Source organism: Haliotis rubra, unplaced genomic scaffold, assembly GCF_003918875.1.
Source record: "Haliotis rubra isolate DU_JTF1 unplaced genomic scaffold, ASM391887v1 Scf79, whole genome shotgun sequence".
Lineage (NCBI taxonomy): Eukaryota > Metazoa > Mollusca > Gastropoda > Lepetellida > Haliotidae > Haliotis > Haliotis rubra.
The window spans coordinates 313,662-338,010 of NW_025767512.1; the positions used below are offsets into that span (position 1 = coordinate 313,662).

A 24,349-nucleotide genomic window follows, 5' to 3' on the forward strand; every position below is an offset into this window, starting at 1 on the left:
TTCAGAGTTGTGAAAATTGATATGTATTGGTAACATGGATTGTGACTCATTTGGTAGCAATATTGGTGTTCCGATGATAATTTTTTTCTAAAAATCGATCGAAGGAAGGATAAAAAATGATTATCGATTGTAAAAAAAATTTTTTTGATTAATCGGAATTTTGTTGTTTTTGTATAACACCCTTGAATTAAGTATACTAACCATTTAATTTGATGAATATTCACGAACAAACATGCGCTCAACAGCGTAAAGCTATGCGCATTGTAAAAGTATAACCACTTTTATTGTTGAATTACAATTCCAGTGTCTTACTTGCATGCATGCTTTTCATTGCATGACAGTATTAGTTTTAAAAAAACCCATTAATTAGTAAAAACCTGGGGAAAAACCCTTAAAATTGGTGATTACATTAAAAATGTATATATTTCAATTATAGTCGATAATCGTTCACCACAAGTACTCCAATAATTGATAGTGGATTTGGTTTCCGATTCCCAACACTAGTAGCCAAAATCTAATTGTTAAAAGTTAAAGATTTAAAGTATAATTAGATCCAAATACTATTGCAAGCCTCAAGATATCCACATTCTACTTAGTTCCAGACGATGTTACTATAGTCTAGTTTTAGAATATAGAGCTTGTTCATAAAAAATGTATTGATATATGTTTCGGTCTATTACTTAAACATCAGTCAGGGGCGGTGGGGTAGCCTAGTGGTTAAAGTGTTTACTTGTCATGCTGAAGACCCGGGTTTGATTCTAATTAAACATCAGACAGGCATCAGTCTTCTTGTTGAGACATTTATCACAGATGATGGGGGTTACCTGTACATATTCAAGGTGTACAAGATTCTTGGATACAAGGAAAAACACTTGTCAGGGGTGGAAATAACTTTAAAATTGCTAGTTGACTCCGGTACAGTAGCACATGTAAAACCACTTGCCCTGATAATTTTTCCACTATACCGACCGTTTTCTTGTTGATTTTTTAAATGAATAACATAATTAACATTGGAAAGTCAACTGGACACCGGTACAGTGTGATATACAAATTTGCTTGTCCGACAGAAAAAAACACTGGACTCGGAGTTTGGGCAATGGGTTATTTCCACCCCTGCTTGTTCCTCTACACTGTTAAAGAGGAACTGTTCTTAGTATCTGGATGGTGCACTCCATGCAGTGCAACATAATCATGTTGGTCTTGTGTAGATCTTCAGTAATCTAGCTGGATGTGCCAGTTTCTTACGCAGTGCACAAATGAGCATCTCAAAAAACGTCTATCAATATTGATTTTACCAAATTCTTGACAAGCAGTTGCTGACGAAAAGGTAATTATGCCCTGTTAGTTTTATAGGTTAAGGCAAAAATCTGTTAAGAGATAAAATATAGTGCTGTTGGATGCTTGTGTGGTTTGCCAGTTTGCCATGTACCTAGAGAGACTTGTACTTGTTTAAGGGGGCGGTGGGGTAGCCTAGTGGTTAAAGCGTTCGCTCGTTATGCTGAAGACCGGGGTTCGATTCACCTCATGGGTACAATGTGTGAAGCCCATTTCTGGTGTCCCCCGCCATGATATTGCTGGAATACTGCTAAAAGCGTTGTAAAACTAAAACTCACTCTTTTGTTTGAGAATGCAGATGCTTTGTATCTGTGCATAGCTTTTAGTGTGATAAATTAGGTTTGATTTATTCTTGGTTAAATATCATCTAGGCATCAATGTTTTCATATCAGTGCAGGTTACTATATCTTAAAAGAATATTCCCGTCACGCACTAATTATTTTAAACCCTCCCATGTTGTCCAGTCACCTCCCATCTCACCCCTACTTGTTGATTCCACCTTGTTGCGGTGATGTTGTTACAGTTGCCGTTGTTTGGTCATATGTTATCAACTATGGTTATAATGGTGGGGTAGCCTAGTGGTTAAAGTGTTCACTCATCATGTGAAGCCGGTGTTTGATTCCCCACATGGGTACAATGTATGAAACCCATTTCTGGTGTCCCCAGCCGTGATATTGCTGGAATATTGCTACAAGCGGCGTAAAACCAAACTCGGTCGCTCACTCACTCACTCACTCACTCACTCACTCACTCACTCACTCACTCACTCACTCACTCACTCACTCACTCACTCACTCACTCACTCACTCACTCACTCACTCACTCACTCACTCACTCACTCACTCACTCACTCACTCATATGCAGTACGACTAAAATATGAAAGGAGGTGATACCTCCCAAAACTGTTATATCTGTTTTGTGCTAGCCCCTGTTAGTACAAATAGAGTGAAATCATTTTCATATTTTAAATGATATTTATTATGTACAACACTTGGTCTGCTGGGCATGTGTTTTGTTCCTAACACCTAAGACAAGACCTACGACAAGACCTACGAGTTACGTATTGTGTCACCTCAATCCCCCTGATGAAATGTGGGCCTATCCTTGAGTGTCAGGTAGTTGAGAAGCGTGTGTCAGATGGTGAGAGTATCCACCCTTGTGTCAGTTTGTAGACATGTTAATGGCGGTCTCTGCATGGACTGGGTCACGTAGACACGGTCACTGTCACAATGCTGCATTTATCTATAGTTCTCGCCACAACGTAGTTATCGTTGAGGGGCTTTACCTTCGAAACTCCACTTTGAGATACCTTTTATCATGCATATCTTGGTAGCCATTCTTTTTCACTTTGAAACCATTCATCTGATGTGGTTTTTTGTTTGTAGTGTAATTACGCTGTAAGCAATAACCTAGTTATGTCATCACGATTGTGTCCGCCATTTCACGTGTCTCATCTTGGCGGCCTCTATAGCATTATAGAACTAGAAGCGTTGGGGAGCTGCAGTTAAACTGATTGAGTGTCATGCCAGTGTACATATAAGAATGTTTGATTCATTTTAAGAACATTGTGAAAAACTTGTCTCCCTTCCTTGATGTGGCGGGAATATTGCAGTGTAAACTCATATTTACTTTGTGTTTTTTTTAATAATTGGTGGCGGTGGGTTGGCCCAGTGATTAAAGTGTTGGCTCATCAAGCCGAAGACCCGGGTTCGATTCCCCACATGGTACAATGTGTGAAGCCCATTTATGGTGTCCTCTGCCGTGATATTGCTGGAATATTGCTAAAACTAAAAGCGGCATAAAGCCATACTCACTCACTTATTCACTTTTAAGAATTAATTATCATGACAGGAATTTTCAATCTGTGATGTTCAGCAGTATTAGAAATTCAGTGTGGATGGTCATTTTTATAGTTCTATTGATGAGTTTTTAAAAGTCATAGGCTCTATTAGGGTAAGAACAAACTTCAAAGATCCCAGTTCCCCCTTGTTTTGGCTCTGTTTAAACTTGGTTACTGGAAGGTGGAAGACACAGTTGGCTTGTAGTTGGTAGGTTGAAGGCGTGATGATAGGTCTCATCCTCCAGAAGCGAAGGAGATAGTTGACCATAGAATACCTGTTTTTGCCAAACTAGCCTTGTATTATGGAAATATACTGAGTCAAAAAAGAAACTTCACATTCTTTCATCAGGGCACTATAAAAGAACAAGAGATGGTAAGATGATTAAATTGGTATTATTTCATTGCTGAGATCTGTGTGATGTACTCGATACACTGACAGTGCCATAATCAGTTCCATTAGGCTACACCGCCGTTCCAAAACATGGGTATACAGAATGTCAAGTCACAAGAATAAAAATGCGAAATTTCTCAGTTCAATATCGTGTATGGCCGCCCCACGCATTCACCACAGCCAAACACCATCTCCTCATCGACTGCCTGATGCTTTTGAACACGTGGTTGGGGATTCTGCGCCATTGCTCTGGCAAGGCAGCGCCAAGTTCCTGCAAATTCTGAGGTTGGTTCCTAAGACCACGAAGCCTTCTCCCAAGTGCATCCGAAACGTGCTCTATTGGATTAAGGTCAGGGGACCTCGATGGCCAGTCCATGACGCTTGATTCCAGCGTTTTGAAGGAAATTTAGTGTCAACATCGCGGTATGCGGCTGAGCATTATCATGCTGGAACTGTAGTCCTGGGCCATGAGCTGCCATGAAAGAAACGAGTTCAGGGGTGAGCACCTGGTCGCGGTAAGCAGCAGCTGTGAGGTTTCCACGGATGACCAGAAGTCTGGAACGGTTGTTCCCACAGAAAGCACCCCACACCATGCAACTTCCGCCCCCGAATCTGTCGACTTCCTGTACACAACATTGGGCATACCGTTCACCTGGATTCATTGCTAAAGACGACTCGATTCCAGTCTCTCTGGGTCCATCGGAGGTGACGTTGGGCCCACAGCAAACGTTGACGTTGGCGTCAATATTGGCCCACGATATGGACGTCGAGAATGGAGATTGGCAGCCTGCAACCGATTTCGAATGGTCTGTGAGGACAGTCGACCTCTAAACATCTCAGCCCTGGTTCGTGTAGCCGGCAGAAATCTGTCACGAGGGTGACGAGGATCTAATTGATCGGTCTTCTGCTCGTGACGTCACACGTGGACGACCCGACCTTGGGCGATCAGAAGTGGTGCCAGTTTGTTGTAGACGACCTCGCAAGTCATACACAGTACGACGGCTGCATCCCATTGCTCTTGCGACGTCAATAACTGATCTTCCCACTTGCAACATGCCAACGGCACGTTCACGTTGCACATTTGACAATCGTGGCATTTCAAGTACCGTTAGAACATGCATATGAAGAAAACTTCGATGCGAAAGATCACGTGATCGACTGCAAGTGCAAAACCTGATTTGGCACTAACGTCATTTGCACGACGAATGGATGGGTTTGAGTGGGTTTTACTCACGTATTTCTAGAGTCGAAAGGTAGGGATCCCATTTCGGATACATAGATGTATCATCAGAGAAAAATTATTCATTATTTTTCAAATTACATTTTGTGAAGTTTCTTTTTTTGACTCAGTATATATTTTGGCTAGACTAATGAGTCTTTGCATAGTTCAATCAAAATTGTATAAAGAAATCAACACCAGGTCATAAACAACATGGCGACAGCCATGGAGATTTAGTCAATAGCACCATTTGCAGAGCATACGTACCATCAGCTGGGCATTGACATATATTATCCGAATGTTTTCATGTTTTTGATCAAGTGATCAAATGATTTGATGCACTTTGCAGGGTAACACCTACATCATTACAATAAAGATCTTGATTATTGATCAGATTGTCTTGACCATAATATTTGAAGCAGACATACATGGAAACTGATTAATCAGTTTGAAAGAACAATCTCATGTTTATAACACAACAATCAAACTATGAATTTTTAAGCTAGGCCAGCTACGTGGGAACTGGTCTTTTACAGCCAGTTATCTCTCTTGCCTCGGAAAGACCAGAAGTGTCATGATGTACACTGTATGACATGACTGCAGATGTTCCAGTGCAACCTGTGGGTTTGTACTCTGTGTTGCCGTCCATCGCAGCCATGCATGTCAAAACGGTTCTGGAGTCATCTGCATTGTCAATAAAACACATGTTACCAAATTGAATTCATCATTCAGGACAGTCACTGGGCTGGAACCTACTGACTCTTCAGGTTTGAATGGATGCACAGATTGTGCACACTGTTATTGTGTATAACTTATTAACATTAGCATATTGATATCATGTTGTTGCATAGGCAAAAAATGGGCTGGCCTATGTGGGTAGTCTGACAGAAAGGAGGTCCCCAGAACTGTTCAACCATGCTTCTGAAGTAGCAGAATATTGAACATATTGTCTTCACAAATTCTGTGTTTATATGAGCTTACAGTTATATTGCGAACAACCTCACTCACTCACTCACTCACTCACTCACTCACTCACTCACTCACTCACTCACTCACTCACTCACTCACTCACTCACTCACTCACTCACTCACTCACTCACTCACTCACTCACTCACTCACTCACTCACTCACTCACTCACTCACTCTTCTCTGCCCTAGTGGCGTGGTCCTTTATTGAATCTGTTGAAAAATGGTTTGTCTGGCCCAGACTTTAAAATTAAAGGCAGACATATTGCTTAATTTGTGCTAACTGCAGTTACAAACACAATTTAAATGGGGAGTCTCAAGGTTTTGATCCGTTTTAGTAAGAACCTTTCTATCCAGATGAACATCATCATACAGTGTCCTGTTCCAGATCTTCCCTGTCCTCTACAACTATACATTATTGTCACAGGTTTAACAATGGGGTCCTGAAAGGAAAATATCTTTTCCCAGTTCCTCATGTTTATTGTGAATGCCATGTAATGCGGGTCTAGTGGTCGCAGTATTTGACCTGACTGAGTAAGGGTTAAAGTACGGTAATAATGTAGCTTGTAGCTCGTACAGCCAACCACTGGTATGAGAAACAGTCCAGCCTTGGCTTGGCTCTCTTATCATATTTCATCAGCATGAATGCCACAATTAATGTTCACTTATGCTTAGTTTCTGAATATGTACACCTGATAGAAACAAAAAGCCTCATTTGAATAGAAAAGGGGACCCAGTGAGATATGAAATTCACTCAATCACTCACTTATCTATGCTTGAAGCAGACTAGACAGCAGTCCATGTTTGAAACATTCAGTAAAACATGCATAAGAACAGTATAATTTTGGGATGTATTTTCCTTGTCATCGGTATGATTATTATGGAAACGAAAATTGATAATAATAATAATAATAATAACAATAATAATAATAATGAGGGTACTTATACCGCACAATACTCCACACCACAAAGGATCATGCACAAAGCGCGCACAAACAGCACAACATTATTAACCCGGATAGCCCTAGAAGGTTATACCGTAGTCACATGACTTATCCCATCGGGTACCCATTTTTCTGCTGGGTGAACAGAGGCAAGTTTGAACAAACTCATTTGCCTAAGGTGAGTCCACGTGTATCACATGTGCTTCGTTGTGGGGCAGGACTGAAGTCCTAGAAACTCTCAGGAGGCAAGCTGCCAAACAAGGTCTAATAATCTTTTTTTGTTGTATTAATCATTTGTTCGATTGTTTAAGGTAATATAGAACTGTATTTGCATTGTATTAGGATAAACTGGAGACTACTCCAGCCTTTGCAGGAATCTGCGGAGATGTACAACCAGTTATTTCTGTTTTCAGGCTTCCATTTTATTACGAAGTGAAGATTGTGTTTGTGCTATGGATGCTTTCGCCAATGACAAAGGGATCCAGCTTCCTTTTCAAGAAATTTGTTCACCCACAGCTGGCAAAACGGGAAAAGGTAAACTGGAGATACAGCAGAGGCCCAGATTAGCTGCAAATCCGGGAAAAATATGCATAGAAAATTTCAATTATGCATTGAAAAATTATTGTTTGTGTACCAATTACGCATTTAAAATGTTTAAAACAAATGCGTACGGAATGGAATATATTTATAAAAATCGCTTGCGTAATGACAAAGACATCGATTGCTATCAAGTTGTACTGTTAGTATTGGACTAGAGTTGTACTGTCAGTGTAGGATGAGTGATTTTTTATGAAATCATTTCCATTATATTTAAGTTGGTTTTGATTAGGTATGACATAAGGCAGAACATACCTGCTTAGTAAACTTACTCAATGACATAATACTTAGGTGAGTAAAATGACTGAAATACGTGAAATATGTGAAATACGCACATATTTGAAAGCGGTCGGTAACGGAAAATGAAATACCCACTCAAAATTCATAATACCCACTCCAAAAAAATACAGTGGGCACAGTACCTACATGAGCTAAATCTTATCTGGAGCTCTGATACAGGAACATTAAAACTCAGTTTCCATCTAGTATTTAAGAAAAATGGATTCATATTATAGGACCTAATATACCTATGATGAGAATATTGTCGTCAATGTTTACACAACCCTTCAGAAATATTTTACCATTGAATTAGTTGATAGCAATTACGATTCCATGCAGATAATCGCCAGGTTGTATGATCTTTGTTGTGCTTGGTGTGTAATGATGTTTTGCCTCAGGATAATCATTTGTGCCTATAAGTGCACCACTCAACCATCAGTATGAGTCATGGTGAAACTTATGTGATTGAATATGATTAATCCAACATGCACACAAACAGTCAATCAGATTGAGAAATGAGTTCATTACCCTGCCATGTTGAGAGCTGGAGTGTTGTGGGTCAAGACTGTGAACCTTTCACTTCTTTGAGAGGCACCTCTAACCTGCACCTGTAATATCACTTCAGTACTAAGCACTAAGACTATTCAGTTCACATGAGATAAACTTTTCAACTGATTGCTTGCTTACAGTGAGGGAGCAAAGTTTATCCTTAGTGCTACTGGACGCATGAAGATGCGGGTTAGAATTGGTTTTCAGTAACCCATGCTCATCATAAGAGGCTACCAATGGGATTAGGTGGGTGGTCAGGCTCGCTGACTTGGTTGATGTCATGGTATCCCAATTGCATAGATTGATGCTCATGCTGTTAATCACTGGACTGTCTGGTCCAGACACGATTATTTACAGACCATTGCCATATAGTATGATATAGCTGGAATATTGCTGAGTGCGTCATAAAACTAAACTCAATCACTATTCTTGAAAATGAATGTTGTAATTTGGTATCAGTAACAATAGCATGTACTGTCTTTGCTTTGTTTCATAGCTTTTCTCAGAGAATTATGGCAGTGTGTGTTCAAAAATACGTTTCGCCATACTTAAATCATGAGTATCGATCTACAAGTCATCATACAAACATGTTAGACACTGCTGAAAATAATACACCCATCAACAGTCCATTTAGATGTACCATTTCCACTCCAAATACGTCACGACTAATTGAAAACAGCGACCATGTATCCCACTGATGTAATTAGTCCTCCTCTTATCAGCTGGCTTTGAAAGCCAGACACTCCATCTTCAGAAGCTAAGTGAAGAGTGCAGATAAACTTTGAAGTGTTGTTTCACAATTAGATTACTGCATGTCTGCATCCTGTGCCAAGACCCCGGAGTGATTCTGTCTGACTGATTCCTGAACCGACTCCTCTAAACAGCTGGTGTCACTCTGGCCACTGCAGACTCGTTTTAAACATTTACTTATTACATAAATAAACTTGGTGCACCAGACAGAAATATGACAGGTGATGATGATTGATGTTGTCTGTTTCAGGACATCGACGAGTTGATTGTCCAAGCCAGCAAGCAAGGGTATTCCACTCTACTCACCCTTGGAACAAGAGGGTTACAGTTTGCTTCCAAAACCATTATGCAAGCTACGCTCAGAGTAAGAGCTATGGTCTAAGGAAGATAACTCTTGATTTTGTGTTGTTGGCACATGGTCAAAGGGAGATAAATCTGTATAGGATTACAAGTTAAAACTGATACTTGTGTAGAGATTTAGTTATAAATTGTATTAATGTTTAGGATAGAGACATGATTTGTATTTTTTATCATGTTTTAAACTTGTTTTAAATTTAAATGATCTCAATACTGTTGGGTTGGGTTGGGTTTTTTAATTGTGTTTTGTTTTCAGAGCATACTATCGTTACTCAGTAATTATTTACAGGAAACAAATAACATAAGAATGAAACAGATAAAATTCAGAAATTACTGATGACATTTCTTTGCAGACTAAATGGTTTAGAAAACACTTAGCAGGCCATTTTAGCAGACTAGTGAAAATATAGGTAAGTGCTGATCCAGTAAGCAGTGTTCATTTGCTGACTAAAGATGGCATCTAACTGTTTTAGGGTCATGGGAAGCTGGTTGACCACATACGACGGAGCTACAGCACCAGTGACCTGACTGATGATGGTCACTCGCTGGCTCAGAGGCACGTGTTTGAGGAAGATGATGATGATGATGAGTTAGGTAAGAGCAGTGCTTGATACAGTGGTGTCACTTTGGTTCGGGGCCAGTGTCTCATACCATGCTGTTGCTCTGGTGAGGGGCCAGGAATGCCACATTTGACTTTCAAATAGCCCCTCTAAAACTGATTCGCTCGTCACGCCGAAGACCCGGGTTCGATTCCCCACATGGGTACAATGTGTGAAGCTCATTTCTGGTGTCCCCCGCCGTGATATTGCTGGAATATTGCTAAAAGCGGCGTAAAACCAAACACACTCAGTCACTCACTCTAAAACTGAACACATAGTTTGAGGGATTCTTCTGCAGATACCAATAGCACCAAATGGATTAATTGTCTGTGGAAGCGTTTCATTATGTAATTTATAGCAGCACACAGAAATATGTTCAAAAGTGTTTTATGGTATATATGAGCTACACAGAACTTGCAAACATGCAAATTGATTTAAACAGATCACAGCATTAGTAAACATTGAAATGAATATGTATATCTTTCCTCAACATGCATGTCAATTTCTAAATGTTTACTCTGGTAATGACTAGTACTTTGTTCACATTGTATTTGGTTGTATATATGTGTGTTGAATTACTACAGCGGCTTCTAAGGTTAGCTGTTAATATTTAAATATTCATAAGTATTCTCAACCAAAATGACCGCCTACGTGGTGTAGTGGTTAGAGCGTCCGCCCGGAGAGCGGAAGGTCGCGGGTTCCATCCCTGACCGCGTCATACCAAAAGACGTTAAAATATGGTACTTGCCTGGTGCTCGGCTTTAATGGGTACAACAAGGACTGGTCGGCTCGGAGTCAGTTTAATGTGTCTGAGTGGGGTATTCATGCTTCACTGCGTCTTGGTATCTCAGTGGGCAAGCACTATAAAAACAGCTTCAGTCTGGGCTAGTACAAGCAGCTGCACCTACACATACACACGCACGTCGTCATATGAGCGAAATATTCTCAAGCGCGACGTTAAACCCAATTTCACCTCACCTAAACCAAAATGTCGTGATGTCGCCAATTATTTGTACAATATAACCGACATGTTGTAAAGTACTACTTATGTTTATGTTAAGAAAGCCTTTCTCCTTTACCACCATGGGTGGTTCTTTTCAAGAATACATGAAATAAAATGAAATTTACCTGGTAACACCACATCCTTTATCAGTGAACCCTGTCTAATCCCATACTGGTCCTTTAATGAGTTTTCATCTTCAAATTTCTCACTCCAAAGCTGACACTGCCACTCCTTCCTAGAAACCCAATTTAAAAGCTGGAAATTGGGTAGATTGACTTGTTGAATATTGTATTTGAGCTTTTTGAATATGACAAATTGGCTTTTTTGATGTGGCAAATTTGACGGGTTGAATATAGCAAACGAAGGAGTTAAATTAGGAGAAAACACAAATCTACTTGGTTACAGGTTCACAACATTTGCCATTATATTTATGATCTAACTATGAACATAACTGTTTCTTTGTAGATAACAGGTTACTAGAAGATCAGCAGGAACTGGTGAGGCAAGGACGTCTAACTCGCAGCAAGGATTCCATTGATTCATCCAACAAACATTCTCGGCTCAAGAAAAGTCAGAGCGCTGCCGCTGGTAAGTTTAATAGTGTCATCAGTCATACATTCCTCACTGCCGGTTTGATGTCCCACCATGTTCCATATGAAGGATACTTTACAATAGTGAATGAAACACCCTAATAATCTGTCTTAAAGTATCCTTTTTAACATAACAAGTATTTTTGGTATCTTTGCAGTGAGTCAGAGCTACAGATAACTTTTTGGGTCATTGAGTTATGTACCCGCTTGTCTTCATCTCAATTGGGTATCCTAATTTTCCTTTGAGTAACCAAACTAATTGTACTCACCTCACTCAAAATCAATTGGGTATTTTGCCTTTTTCCATTAATTGTTAAAATATAATAAAGTTAAAATGTTAGTGTTTGTTATTTATATTTGATCTGTAATATGAGAAACGATATGAAAGACTGCTAGTTGAGTGTTCATGTGCCGAAATAGAACCTCTAAATATACCTCAGTTGCTTTATCTATCCACTGGTACGCAAGCTAAGATTTGAAAGTTTTCTGTGTACGCATGTACAATCAAATTTATTGAGTATTTACAAAAATACAAGCGTACTTGTACACAACAGACGTAATAGGAATTGAGTTTTCATATAAATATTTACGTAATTTACGCAGATACGCCAGCTTATCTGTACCTCTGGTGAGTTAAGTTTTACGCCACACTTCGCAATATTCCAGCTATATGGTGGTGGTCTGTAAATAAATGAGTCTGGACCAGACAATCCAGTGATCAACAGCATGAGCATTGATCTGCACAATTGAGATACGATGACATGTGTCAACCAAGTCAGCGAGCCTGACCACCCGATCCAGTTACAACTAGGGGGAAACGGTATACTGTGGTATTAGAAGAACCGCGGTATTTTGCCTCGGTTTGGTATACCGTAATGCAATCCAAAAATTCGATATTTTAAGTTTTCGTACCGTCATTTCTATCTAGTCATAAGATGCCAGTTTTGTTCATTCAAAATGACAAAGATTATGGTTACTTTTTTCCCATGTTATTAACCCTTTCAACACCGCAGGCCGCTTAAGCGGCCACAACGTTATGAGTCCCCAGACACCGGAGGCCGATTAAGCGGCCAGGCAGTAGTCACGTCAAAATGAGACATAATTTTAGGAACCTACCTGACTTATGATTCATATATTAAATCTATCACATTTTACAATGTCTGAAAACACTTATTAAATTTCAATTTATCATATATTATCAGCAGAATTAAAATTATAAACTATTTTTCGCAATGTTATTGAAAACAACGATCCTCGGACACATGCTTCGGCAGCGGGTCTACAATAATATTGTCAAAGAGCAAAGTAACGATGTTTCGAGGAATTCATTAAATAAATTGAATAAACTAATGAATAAAATCAACAACAGCATTCATAAAAGTTGTCAAACGTACATATAAAATTACTATTTCCATCTTTTTGTGCGATCATGTAATGCAAGTCAAGTCACTGACGAGTGACATCTCGGCTCTCGCCGCCTCAATCTTCACGCCCGGACATGATGTTTAATGCAAAAATATATACATGAAGCCTTTTTGTCACAGGTCATAACCTAGCACGATACGTCCAATAAGTTCCATAATTTACGCATGACAGGTAGCGAAGGAGTTAAAACATTTCTTTGCTTAATATGTTCAGAATAGCATTATTTTACCCAAAACTTTTGTCTAAATCAAAAGGTTTTCGTTTACGAGGACGGTATCCATTGCCGTAATATGATTGGCTGCCTCAGGTCATGTGTCTGATTTTGACCAATCACGACCCTTATAGCGAAAAAGTGTCATTAGAAACCAATCTTTATCCAATAAAATCGCTTCTTACAACTGTGAAAATACTCTTGGCAAGGGTACAGTGATATTGTTGATGTTCAGAGCTTTCGAACGATGCCCGACATCAAACGATTCGCCTCGCATGTTATGCACAGGAAGCTTCGAAAACGGAGGTATTTTCCGTTGTTATGTCATGTTACCGAGCGGAAAGCCACAGATATCGGGAAATAGGCGACCATACATATTATTTAAGAAATCTTTTTATAATAATTTTCTGATGACGTAAAAATGAAAATATAAAAGAAAAAGGCACAGGCATGTTATCACATGTCACAAATGGAAAAAAATCGCCATAGTTTTTGCTTCTTTCGTGGTTTATCTGGATGTTATAAATGTAAGCTTGCATTTTCATTCAAAAATACATTTATTTAAGTTGTAGTTGTATTATTTGAATAATATTATAAAAATAAACTTCATATTTATCAACAGTAGGATTAGATCTTTTAAATGGTGTATGGGATGTAGTAGCAATAACGTTTTACAAGCTTATAATTTCCTTCATAAACATAGGCTTCATCTATGACCTCAGGGTCTCTGGGAACTCGGTGTCATGGCAGTAAATGCCTCTGGTTGACTGGTGTTGAAAGAGTTAAACAATGTAAGCTTCTTTGAGTGGCATTTTAGAAGTTGGGAGTACAATATAGAACAAACTTTGGATAACAACTTCTTTTTATTCGTGAGTGCGACGTTTCGATACAGATTCTTGTTCCGTTGTCAAGCATAATGGAACATGAAGAAGGGGGAAGTGTATATATACAGGATGTAACAATGTACCTTGTTGTAACCATTAAAGCCATTAAAGTACCATATTTTAACGTCTTTTGGTATGACGCGGTCGGGGATCGAACCCGCGACCTTCCACTCTCCCCCTGTTGTCTGAAGCTCAGCAGGACAGTGGGGTAGCCTAGTTGTTAAAGCATTCGCTCATCACACTGAAGACCCGGGTTCAATTCCCCATATGGGCACAATATGTGAAGCCCATTACTGGTGTCTCCTGTGATATTGCTGGAATATTGGTAAAATCGGTGTAAAACTAAACACTCACACACACACTGACACTCGCACACTCTCAATCACTCCCTCACTCTCAGCAGTTGTTCTCAAGAGTTGCTTCCCTTTGGTGTGCAAGGGATCAGTGATAGTCGGTTTGAATCCCTGATTTGCCCTGTCCTTGTATCTAGGTTTACCAGCAACATGTCCCTGTTTGTATGATTGTTTCACTAAAGTGATAAACTTTGGAGACCTGTTTGAAATTTCTCTCCTGATGATCTTGGATAGAATTTGTCTTCAACAACCCATGTCTTTTGTAAGAAGCGACTAGCATTGGTTAGATCAGACTTGGTTGATGCAGGTCATTATCAGTGATGTTTCGATTAATTGAAATAATCGAAGATTGGTCGCAGTGACGAAACGACCAAGTGATCGATCACAATTTCTCATAATCGAACACAAACGATTTTGGAACTACTGTTTTAGTCTTTGAAACTCTTGACTGTGTAACATATCTTCGAAGTTGTCAGGGCCTGAAAACCTGTTTAATTCTTCGAAAACTCACTTCACTAACTGGTTGTCATTGTACAAAGCGATCTTAACGCTAAGGTGATCGTAACTCCCATACCTTAACATACACTTTAGGCAGTCTTAGCGCTAAGGTGATCGTAACTCCCATACCTTAACATACACTTTAGGCAGTCTTAGCGCTAAGGTTGCTTTGTACAACAGCACCCTGAAATATATATCATGACTGAATGTTTCTTGAAGACTCCAGGAATTTTATGTTCATGATATATTAGTCATCACTTTAAAGTAGCAAGATGCATCATGTTATACATATCTGCAATAACAACTTGGATAGGAAAATCTGAAAATTGACGCTAACCGATTTTTTTCGATGATTGGTAATTATGTAATTTCCAACACTAGTCATTATATCCCAATTTTGTAGATGGAATCTTATGATGTCAGTCACAGGATAGTTAGTTCCAGAGTCGGTTATTTACAGATTATCATATAAATGAAAAATTACTGAGTGCAGTCATAAAGAGCAAACAAAACTAGTGGGAAGAACTGAATACCTGTTCCATCAGACAGATATGGATATTGATGTTTGTGTTCCAGCTCTGTCAAGTGTGAAGGAAGTAGAGGAGGAAGAAGAGGAGGAAGTGACAGTGACAGAGGAGATAATGTTGTACCCAAACACACGCAAGCAGTACACAGCTAAAGAGGTAGGTTTCAGGGGGAGGTAACTCTCCTGAGACTCACACCCCAGCAGATTACACTGTATTGGGGAACACCTTACCGATATGTTGTTTCACTTCACATATCACAGTTATTAATATGATTATATGCTCAAATTAATTAATAATGCTGCTTATATTTATACAGCTTCAGAAATGCTGCATTAGCATATATATACAACAGCTTTATTATGACTAATAAATGAAGAATGTTAGTTAAGCCCTTATACCTCCAGATAGTCAGTTTGAAGTATCTTCTCATTAATGACATACAGGTGGAAATACGAAAATATAATTTCAAATGAAAATAATTGATTTTGTAACATGTATGTTCGTATCTGGATCTGTTGTGCTCTACTGCGGATGTGTCCAGTTTCTCTATCCTGATGTAACATGTCAGAATCCATGTGTGTTTGTACATGTGCTGGAATATCTCTGTGTCTGTCAGTGGTGGATCACACATGCCCCAGTTGTCAACAGCTGCAATTAGCTGTACAGAGTTACATCCCCTAGGTGTGTCAGGAAACTATGATCCTGGCTTTGAATCCCAGTTTCACCTTGATAATGACTTTATATTTCTCTGCAGTATACCATTCTTCAAAATCTTACATTTTATTTATTGTGTGAGTTGGAATTGTTCAAGTATTTACAATAACTTATCAACATTGTCATGTTCCTTAATATTAACGGCTTGGAGACTACTGACAAGGGTTAAAGCTCTTTGATATTGCAGTTATATTGAATGCATTTTTTTAATTGACTCTTTTCTCTTATGTTTCAAAACATGTACATTAAACAGCATGTTCTTTATCTTTGTACAATAATCTAACACGTCGGCATGTTTTTATGTCTTACAATACATGCTCAATTTGCTAATCATCTAATCATTAACCATCACTGAGCATGTCACGATCTTTCTCCAGGCTTCTTATAGCTTTGAGATGTAATCACTTGCAGAAAGCATCCCTAAACAGTCCTAGCACACTGGTGGTAAGTTCCGGTTTAAGTCTACCATTTACCTATAACAGGACTCTAACTATGGAAGCAGCATGAGCAGCACTGGTAGTCGCTATAGCAACCTCAGCTACAGCAGCGGTGGCAGTGGTTATGGAAGTAACTCTAGCTTACCTGACAAACTCCCATCCAGCTACGGGATCTCGGCTAACCTGTATGACAAGAACTCACCAAGTTATGGCAGCTCGTCGAGTCTACCGGATAGGAATCCATATGATTCCTTCTATGATAACCGTTCCCTCATGTACCGGTCGACCTCTAGTCTGTACGAGCGGACTCCGAGCTATGGTGCTGGGTTGTATGATAAGAAGGCAAGACAGTACAGAAGTGGGACTGCATTGTACGATCGGACCAAGGAGAACACAGGGACCATGGGGACCATTCCTCGGTATCGAGTGCGGTCCAATTCATGGACTCCAAGTGTGGGATACCCAAATTATTCCTGGAAATGCTGATTGGTTTTTCTGATCTAACGTGTTATGGAGACAGGAAGAGAGGTCAATATAATTTGCTTCGAGGAAGGACTTGTTGAAAATGCTCTGAAGCTTATCAGCTATGACCAATATTTTCAAGATTGCACAGACAAGATTAATTGCCCTGAACTGTGAAGTCCAGTTTTATTTTGTTGATTTTCAGACACTGTCAACATTAGTTATTACTGCCCTGATTTTTCTTATCACCAACAGCCTGCTAACCCTGTAAAAACTTCCCCCCAAATTTTCAAATGACATCTAAAAACTGCTATTTTCCATTCTACAATCTCACAAAAATGTGTGCATTCAGATTAATATTTAGTTAACAAGCTTTGTTAATGAAACTGATTTATACCAGGATCTGAGTGTAATATGCTTCTCACTAACTAAATAGTTTCTCTCCCAGGCATTTTCTGTAAGTCTTTCCTTTGTGTTGACTGTTGTGGAGCTGTGTGCCTACTATCGCCCTGGTCTTGCAGCCTGTCCGTCAGTGCTGCATGTCGGTCGTCTATATGCATGTAGAGTGAGATGACAGACCTCATCACGACTTTCAGTTCCATCCCACACTGCAGTTACCAGTCTTACTAATACCATAGCGATTCAGTCCCCAGAGATGACAAACAGAATCGCAGGGATTGGGAACGGCAGGACCCATTGTCCATTTTGCACATTAGAATAAAAAATGGCCCATTGAAATTTTGAAGTTTACTATTGATACAAGGTTTTTGGTCCATTCTAAATTCAGAAAATGGCTAATAATCCTGAAAATGGCCCATTGTCAAAGTTCTCTGTCCCAATCCCTGGAATCCTGAAAATGTTGTATTTAACCGGTTCAATATTTGTCCTGTTGCCTTTATAATGTTTATAGTTTTACATTATGTACAGTGTACAAAATTAATACACTTCTTTCAAATTAAAATTGAAAATCCTTTACTGTTAGATTCACTTTTTGTATGTTATTATTGGAGGGGCAGTGGAACCATACCAAGTTTTATGATTTGTCATCTCTAGGTCTGATTTTTTTTACTTTTTATGACCAAATTAATACGTCTAGAAGACAAAACCCATAGACTAGTTCCACTGTGTACAAGTACAGTGAGTGTATTTAGTTAGAATTAGTTAATGAAGCTAGTAATTAGATAACAGTGTAGTGTTTGACTTGATCATAGCAATATGACTCACTGAATGTCAGTCTACGTCCATGTTCATCTCATTCTTTAGATCTTCAGTTATATTCCGTCTTCAGTTTGGCCAACTGCAGCTTTGTGTTGTGATTCTATTGTCAAACTTTCCCTTTTTGTTATTCTGCAAGATAAGTTTAGAGATGATTTACCGACCTTCAACTTTTGAAAGGATTTTTGAATTACGATCATGTATTTGATGAAGTACTGTATGAAACTGCTCATGATCGCCATGACAACATATGAAAGTCCTCACCATGTTGTCTAACAATATTGTTGTCAACCAAAACAGGATATGTATAAATAAATGTAAAATGTTAGAGTTAATTTTGGTCATTTTCAGGAAACCAAACAATTTAGGAAAAAATAACCAAAAACATGTGTTTACAATGTTTTGCCTTTTGTGTATCTTTTTGGTTTGTTTTGACATCAGATTTGGTTATGCTTTTTAATATCATGGAACTGAAATAGCAAACATGATGTGTAATTGCTCAGGTTGAATCGTATCTCACTTACATAAACAACAAACACAACAAACAAATTTAAAGTGAAAAACGCTCTTAAATATATTCATAAATATTCGATTCTGATTACTACAAAAAAATAATTTCATTCATGAAAGAATATCATTCGATTCACAAATACACAAGTGAATCGCAACCAAACTATTGTATGGGCAGTTATTGATCCATGATTGAGGGGAATGATACAAGTAACCATAATAGTAGTAACATCTATCATGTGATAGAAAGCTCAAATTATTGTGTTAGTCCTGCTTAAATAATGAATAGACCAAAAATAGTCTGGGCAAATTGAATAGGTTGCAAACTTCATTCTGACATTGTGATTGCTAATGGTTTGTTTGATAAGCACACTGCATGTGTAGTGGAATCGGTAAACATCTGCTTCTGGGGTTCTGAACTTCAAATAATTGGTTCATTATAATCCGTTCTTTTTGTATCTGTTGTTCTTTTCACCTATGTAACATTTAGCCTAATTTTCAAATTCCAAATGCCACTTTTCGTTGATATTAACAATTCATGCCTCATGAAAGTTTGAAGTTCCAAAGCAAACTGATGTTCAAAGGAAATATTTTGGATCAGTAATTTATTTTTTCTATGTGGTTTGGTGTGTGTGTGTGTTAATTTTTTCTATGTTTCTTTTCAGCAAAGTAAGATCGTCACATATGGCACCCTTCCACGAAACCGCGGTCGTCCAAAGGGCAGCACACGGAAGAGTGTCACCCAACCAGGAATCTTCAAATAGAGCCCGGACAGTGTCCAATAATATCTCAGGAAGTTCCCACTTTCGTAACCATAGCTTCGCATCCCTACTGCTGAGATGGAATCCTTGTTGGAACGATGACGATATTATCGCCATTTCTGTTGTCTTTCATGTTTCTGCACAACAGCGGACACTGTGACCTTCACCTTGACCTTCACCTTGACCCAAGGTCAAGGTCAGGTCGTGAATGGTCCATGGACTGAAAATGATGACTCAAACTTTTGGAATACCCTTGGCTTTCATTCAAGATCTCCATTGAGAATTTACATTATCTTTTAAGGTTGTAAATATATCTTTCATCATATATGCATTAATATTGTTGTAACTTATCTCAAGTTGAACGTAATTGCTTGTGTAACTTACTGCCTTTGAAACAACTACCAAAACCTTCCCTAATATCCCATCAAGAATTATTTGTGGTGTGGTGTGTCTGGTTTATCTCGAGGCAGTCGTCTTGAAATGTATAGCGTTTGTGGTGTTAATCACTGAAGTCTAATGTTTTGACTGATAGTTGAAAACCCAACAACTGAAAAATGGCCATGATAGTCGATTTTTCTTAATGTTGTTGCCAGATCGTTGTTTAGCTGATGACAGCTTTTAATTCTCCCCCCACTTACATTAACAGGACAAGGGTGTGGAAATCTGAAAGAAATAATCGGTTCATCATCACTAATGTTATATCACTATGAAGATTGCCATGTCCAGATTTCATGTATCTAAACTGGTCTTGAGTTTTCTATTGCTTTTGTTTCACAAATGGATCTAGTTTTGACCAAAACTTTTAACATTACAAAAAAAATACAAAAAGTATTATTATGTACTTATTATTTTTACATTACAAAAATAACATACCAGGGCCTCTTTTCACAAAGCACTAAGGTGATCGTTAGTCACTTAGGTAACCTAAGTGCAGTGTTAAAGAATGGGAGTTAAGGTTGACCTTAGTAAAGGTTGCTTCGTGAAAGGAACCCCAGAGCACATAGCAACTAAATTCAATGTACGATTTAAGTACAAAATTTTATGTGTTGTGTGATTCCCACATGTCTGAAGCATTACCATGACCAAGACTTGAGTGTTTCCATCCTTTGATACAATGGTAAAATGTCCTTAAGGATTGGGGAAATTTTAAGAAGAAATGGGATGAATTCCTCGGCATTCGTACACTAATTTGTGACAGTTGTTTTCAACCACATGATGGGTAGGAAAGGTTTGGTCAGTTAGGATATGGGAGAGTTCTTTAAAAACTCCCAGTGGTTGTTTCTATTTGAACAAGTGCACATTGGTTTTATTCAACAGCTCTCTCGATGAAAATAAATATGCAAGATGTGAGTATGTTTGTGTTGTACATCACATATTTAAAAAAATTGAATTTATAAAATATGTATAGAAAATGTGATGATAAGAGATAGTATTGCCTCAAAATTTTTGGTGAAATATTAATGAATTTCAAAAAGCAGGCATGGAAATATGTAGAGAAACCACATTTTGTCTTGAGAGTGATTTTTAACAAATTTCACATTTCCCATTCTCAAGTTTGGGTGGAAAAAGCGCCACTTACTCTTTTCATTTTCTCATCTCTGAACACATGGTTTTAATGTGACAGAACATTTTATCATGTGGAGATTAATTCATAAAGGGTGTCTGTACATGCACTAACAAATATTTAGTCTCATCTCAGTACGTACAACTAGATTGCTCGGGTAAAGGGTATGCTTTTAACTCTGTCTCACATTGCTTGTCACAAGTCTTGCCTGTTCTCTGAATGGATGGATGCACGCTGCCACTCCACACAAGGTTATTGCTGGGCTCAACACTTCACAGATGCAAGCACCAGGACTATGGGAGACACATCCTCATCAGCACTCATCAATACTCATCCTACTGTAATGACTCCTACTTATATGCTTACATCACTGCACCGTGTTTTATTTTTTGACAAGGGACAAGAATGGAACAAAACAGTCCTTAGATGATCCACGTAATAGGTATTGGATTAGGCACAATGTCCACAAGATTTCAGCATTTGCGTTTGTGAGGTTATGATATTTACTAACAATTGTATAAAATAATATTCAGTTTGTATTTCTTTGAAAACGGAGAGGTTAAGAAATTTAGTTGAAATGTGTGGTGTGTGATTGCTTAGATTACCTCTGCCAGTAGATTGTTTTCTCTATTAAAGGTCTCGTACTTGTGTAGTTGAACAGTGTAAAATGTAGGCATGAATGAGTGGAGATTTGAAGTGTTTAATTTCTGTAGTGTTTTGTGCAGGACTTGGACGTGTGAACCTGCAATCAAACTTATCTGATCCCTGTACACAAATCAATCAAATCAATCACTTGATTGATCCAAACTCGTCTTACTACGGTCAGTCAAACTGTTTCTTATCATGTGCCAGGGTTAATGACTCTAATGGCTGTTCTCTCCAATTTGTGAATGTTTTATTCAGACTGTAAATCTTTCAACTGGTGCAAATATTTGCAATTATTTATTTTCTAGGTCTCAGGCATTCTGTATTTTGTTCTCCAAACATTCCACTGAAACTTCCTTAGTTTCACTCTCATGGGTCTGTGCACTATATTTCGTCTGTTCTGTCCATCTCAAGAAAGTTCAGATTTGTGTAATTCTAAGGGAAAAGATTATCTTTGGGTCCATTCAGTCAAATCATGATTTTTACAACATTTCTGTTCGTTTTGTCCCAACTGTGGAGTTGTGATGACCTCTGTAGGTTAATTCCCCTCAGGTTTTTTGTGTTTGGGTTGTCTTTGTTTATGTTATGTTTTGACAAAAAAAATAACCCTACTTAAGATGGAGGTAAAGTGGAATTTGTTGACAGGCATTTGATTTGTCACTTCCATTCTGTAATCTTCAGATCAAATCAAACAAATGAAGCCACAAGTAGTCAGAAAATGGAAGCCCTGAAAATGGTTACTCTGTGGCAACTCAACGAATATTTTTTCTGTGAACAAATTAGATTTTAAGTTTGTCTTCACATCTTACGTCTGTCCTATTTGCATATTTCTTACATTTTTTAGATCGGTTTTTTTTTTCATGTAATTTTAATTACCATATATGGAATGTATTTGTATCAGTTTGTCTGTGAATCTGAACTTTAACTGAACCCTTGAATATAAACTGATCATGCTCCAAACAAAGGCTTTGATAACAACCACACAACTGATATTCAGAAAACAGTACATATCATAGAATTAATCAATGCAATTTTCAGTTTGGGTTGGGGTAATTTAATCCAGAAAGCATATATTGTTTCTAAACCTTTATTACGGAGTCTTGCATAGTGTTAGTCGTATGCTCAAGCTTTGCATAATAATGTGAAACTCTATCAGATCTGAATGACGTACAACTGGAAGCAGTAGACTGAGTTAACAGAATGTTGTTTTATGAAGCAAGCTCTTCACGGGTTGGGGTTGCTGATGTTTATATCATGTATATAGTAGATGCAGCTGGTTGTGACTACAGGTAGTGATAGTTATTTTCGAATATATTTGATTTATGAATAATGGTCATTATTAGTGTACTCAAAGAGCATTATCTTGTTTGAAGGGAGTTATAGTTTTTATTAGGAATGTATGGAATATTAAAGGAATTTTTTAATTTATATTGTATTTCATAATAATCACTTGAATATAGTGCTGTCAGCACTGTGATTGTAATAACTGCCATAATTGATATAGACCAATAATAGTCAAAGCGATATGATGGCTTTGTAAAACACCTGTTACTGGTTTTATGAACGGGAAGTCAGTTTCGATATTTGAAAACCAAACTGAAAATTGATCTTAAGTTGAGGAATGCATGTTTTAAAATTAAGGATGAAAGTCTACTGGTCCTTCTCATAGTCAACATGTAGAAGTGATTTAGTGTTTCTAGACCTAAAAACTAGAGGAGAAAACAGAAAGGAGCCCAGGCAGCTCATTATTTCTAGCACTGGGTATAAAACTGTACATATGCTACAAGATGTGTCAAGAGATGATTGTGTAAACAGATTCCGGTAAGTGTGCATGCCAATGGGAAAGGCAGTGGGGCATTATATGCCGTCCGTGGCGCTGTATGTGCCATGTGTAGATGATGATACACAACTATTTATGTTGGTGATACAGATCTTCACTATTGTAATTTGTTTTAAACTGGTTATAGATGTCAGGTTGCAAGGTAAGGATGTACCTGTTTGACCGTTGTCCATGTTGGAAATCTGCTTGTTATGCACTAATCAATTAGCCTGTTTTAGACTGATGATATACAAGGTAGATTAACACAGCACTTCAGATAGAATGGTAATTATATTGCTCTAATTAGTACACATATCTTTTTAAACCCAAGATTAGTCTGAAACAAATCGTAACTTTCAGTACATTTTTGTTTACCAAAACAACTGAAATCTTCATAAGCACAAACACATGTACAAATCCACTAACAGTCAATGTTGAATGTGTTGATGTGCTACAAATATATGCTGGAGTGAGATGGACATCTTGTCTGGAGTGCTGTGTTGAGCTACCTGGAAGTTGACCGAGCCACTAAACCACGTTATGCTGAGCCTGGACGGGCCAGGTGTGTTGTTCTGACTTGTGCCTCCCTCCCTGACTTCCAGCCCCCGGCGGTGCTGCTGTTATACATTGGTTAGCTGTTCAGTTATCATGTGATATTGAGGGTGTTCAGGTGTACATATGTGGTGTAGAGCTATATTTTCCCATGATCATGTTTTATAAGGTGCTTGAACAGCCAAACGTTCAATAAAAAATATGACTTTTTATACATATACTTCTTTTTTGTTTTTGGTTGGAAAGACTGATGGATGACATTGCCTGATTTTTAGAATAATTGAAGACAACTTTCGTCTGACTGCACCATGAAATCAGTCGAACTACCAGTAGACCATGGGAACATACAAC

At 38.3% G+C, this 24,349-nt stretch overlaps 1 protein-coding gene across 4 annotated transcripts in view; it reads left to right on the plus strand.

Moving 5' to 3' along the window:
- Positions 1–24,210, plus strand: part of LOC124261154 (receptor expression-enhancing protein 1-like) — an 82,528-nt gene extending 58,318 nt beyond the window's left edge. The window contains exons 4-10 of one of the 4 annotated variants that reach the window (XM_046695479.1): positions 7,111–7,231; positions 9,123–9,236; positions 9,703–9,823; positions 11,297–11,419; positions 15,369–15,475; positions 16,445–16,477; positions 19,323–24,210. In XM_046695479.1, the coding sequence (XP_046551435.1) occupies positions 7,111–7,231; positions 9,123–9,236; positions 9,703–9,823; positions 11,297–11,419; positions 15,369–15,475; positions 16,445–16,477; positions 19,323–19,421 (718 nt within the window). In that variant the 3' untranslated portion in view covers positions 19,422–24,210. Of the gene's footprint in view, positions 1–7,110; positions 7,232–9,122; positions 9,237–9,702; positions 9,824–11,296; positions 11,420–15,368; positions 15,476–16,410; positions 16,478–16,515; positions 16,999–19,322 lie in introns of those variants that run through there. The other 3 variants (XM_046695478.1, XM_046695480.1, XM_046695482.1) reach the window with 3 other exon arrangements.
- Positions 24,211–24,349: the final 139 nt, after the last annotated feature.